Here is a 2,822-nt window from a genome sequence, read left to right as displayed (position 1 = left end):
GTCTTTGCTTCCTAGTTCTGTGACCATGGAAAACCCACCAGTAATTTAAAGCTTGAAATGGTCCCACCAACAATATATAGAAGCAAACCTGTGTGCCCAGAGCAGAGACATGGGTCTGTAAGCCCTCAGGGATCAGTTCCGCTGAAAGAGTAGAGTTTCCTAATAATGATTGCTGATGAAGATGGGATGCTTCCTGTGTGCCACACGTTGCCACCTGCCATACACACATACACACATACATGCACATACAGATGCATAAACACTTGTGCATATACACATGTGTGCTTATACATACACACATACACACGATTCTCCCAACTTTGCAATGGAGAAAATACTTAATACATTCCAATGAATACATTGCATCTAATTATATACTTAATTTACATTCATGTCATTTTACAGATGAGGAACACCAATAGGTGAAGGCATGGGCCCACGGTGAGTAAGCAATTGAGGGCTAACTGGCAGACCTTGGATTTGAACCATAAAATCTGTACTTAGAGTCCACACCATTGGCCACTGTGTTTTTGTTCCCTCTGGGCAAGTCAAAGTAATTACAAGTTACATGCTTCTATTTCTCAGAAAATTCATATAGTGGCTCAAAAATATCATTTTCTTTTTCATCCTGTTTCCCATGAAGTCTGCTCCAAAGCAGAATTCCCTTCAGGCCCGTTTAATTTGGAATCAAGTATTTACTGGTCAAACGTCTGTCTGACTAAGACCTCGAGTTAGGAGGAGCCAGTGTGACTGAGTTGGCTTACACATTCTCAGCTAACTGTTTTCACAGGAAAAAAAAATGCAGTTTGGCAGAACAAGTCCTTGTGATGAGGAGAGGATAGACGAGTTGTTTCTCTTGCAAACCACTCTCTCCATCTTCTCATGAAGAAGGGGACATGGGACAGCACCTCACCCCCCATGGTGCTGGCCACCTTAGAGACCTTGGGGGGCACAGAGGCAAGCTGGTGGCTATGTCCATGCTCTGGCTCTGTGGGATTCAGGAATCTCAGAAGCATATGAGACTAATTTACAGGCTATCAGTACTTGTTTGGAACCATCAAGAAACTGAGGCTCGGCCCTTGGAGCTCATGGTGCCCTGCAGTTGCATGCTGTTGAGAAAATATGGACATTTCATTGATAACCTAAGAATCTTCACCAAGGGAGGAAGTGATGGAATGGGTTACCCTCGTTCAGGTGAAGAAGGTGGAAGAGGTGGTGACATCTGGGTTGTGGGCCATAAAAATATGACCTTAAAACAACTTAAAAACAAATATCCTCAGAAATGGTTTTTGGCTGGAGGAGGAGCAAACAGTCGAATGAGCTCACTGAAGGGCTCCAAGGGAAAGGACTGTGAAGTACCTGCTCCTGTGGGTATCTCAGTAAATGATGAAAATGGTGAAGTGCTACGAGAACTCAATAAAGAAGAAGACAGAATTCTGGTTGCTAAAGGTGGCCTTGGTGGTAAATTGCATATAAATTTCTTACCTTTGAAAGGCCAGAAGCGAATAATTCACCTAGATCTAAAAGTTGGAGTTGATGAAGGCCTAGTAGGATTCCCAAATGCTGGAAAATCCTTACTAAGTCGGGTTTCCCAAGCAACAACTGTGACTGCAGATTATGCATTTACAACACTAAGGCCTCAACTTGGAAAGATTATGTACAATGATTTCAAACAGATTTCAGTAGCTGATCTCCCAGGTTCAATAGAAGGAGCACATATGAACAAAGGCATGGGCCACAAGTTTCTCAAGCATTTAGAGAGAACCCGACAACTGCTTTTTGTTGTTGATATTTCTGGATTTCAGCTTTCTTCTGTAACTCCATACAGAACTGCCTTTGAAACTATAATACTTCTTACAAAAGAGTTGGAGTTATACAAAGAAGAACTGCAGACAAAACCTACACTCTTGGTCGTTAATGAGACAGACTTGCCGGATGTCCAAGTTAATGAGACAGACTTGCCGGATGTCCAAGTCAAACTTCATGAACTGACGAAGCAGCTCCAGAGCCCTAAAGATTTTCTGCATTTATTTGAAACAAAGATGATTCCAGAGAAGGCTGTAGAGTTCCAGCGTATCATTCCCATCTCAACAGTTACTGGAGAAGGGATTGAGGAGTTGAAGAGCTGTATAAGAAAAGCACTGGATGGGCAGGATGACAAAGAAAATGATGTATATCATAGCAAACAGTTGCTTAATCTGCAGAGTTCCAGTTCATCGTCTTAGACCGAGCCACCTCAAAGTGTGCTGCTACTATCTCCAGACAAGGCAGCATTTAAATCTAGTATGGCATATTGACAGAATACTATTTGGTTCTAAGGAATCATAAAATCATGTTTAAAACATGGGATGAGCCTGCAGTGCGTTATGATCAAAGAAGCTAGGCAGGCACAGCAAGACAGATATCAACGATCTCACATGTGGAATCTTAAAAAGACAAATTGAACCGATAGAGATACTGAAAATGGTATACTTAGAGTATAAGTAGGAGCCAGAAGATTAAGAGATGTTGGTCAAAGGATACGAAGTTTCAGTTAAGCTTTACAGACAACCTGTTGTGTACCTTATTATTTATAGAACAATGAATCATATTTTGAAAATTTGGAAGAAAATGAGTTTTAAGTGTTCTAACCACAAAAAAAATTTTGAGAAAAATATCTTTTAAAGTAGATTGACTCTGTATTTTTAAACATGCTGTGCATGATAAAGATACATGTATAATTTTGTATCAATTAAAAATAGTATTGAAATTACAAAAAAAGGAGGAGGAGGAGGAGGAGAAGGAAAAGGAGGAGGAGAAGAAGAGGAGGAGGAGGAAGAGAG

The 2,822-nt window shown here is 40.8% G+C and overlaps 1 protein-coding gene across 2 annotated transcripts; it reads left to right on the top strand.

Moving 5' to 3' along the window:
• The first annotated feature begins 1,088 nt into the window (after positions 1-1,088).
• LOC114612925 (GTP-binding protein 10-like) lies at positions 1,089-2,225 on the top strand. 2 transcript variants are annotated; one of them, XM_028758011.1, is made up of 2 exons: positions 1,089-1,311; positions 1,549-2,225. In XM_028758011.1, the coding sequence occupies exons 1-2, from the start codon at positions 1,089-1,091 to the stop codon at positions 2,223-2,225; spliced, it is 900 nt and encodes a 299-aa protein (XP_028613844.1). The 2 variants fall into 2 exon arrangements, with proteins under 2 accessions (XP_028613844.1, XP_028613843.1); XM_028758010.1 differs by having other exon boundaries at positions 1,089-2,225.
• Positions 2,226-2,822: the final 597 nt, after the last annotated feature.

The sequence above is a fragment of the Grammomys surdaster genome, unplaced genomic scaffold, assembly GCF_004785775.1.
Source record: "Grammomys surdaster isolate TR1022 unplaced genomic scaffold, NIH_TR_1.0 126187, whole genome shotgun sequence".
NCBI lineage: Eukaryota > Metazoa > Chordata > Mammalia > Rodentia > Muridae > Grammomys > Grammomys surdaster.
This window is presented reverse-complemented; position numbering and strand designations above follow the sequence as displayed.

Coding starts and splice junctions, on each gene's coding strand:
- LOC114612925 (XM_028758010.1), top strand. CDS start 1,089: ATGGTGCCCTGCAGTTGCATGCTGTTGAGAAAATATGGACATTTCATT.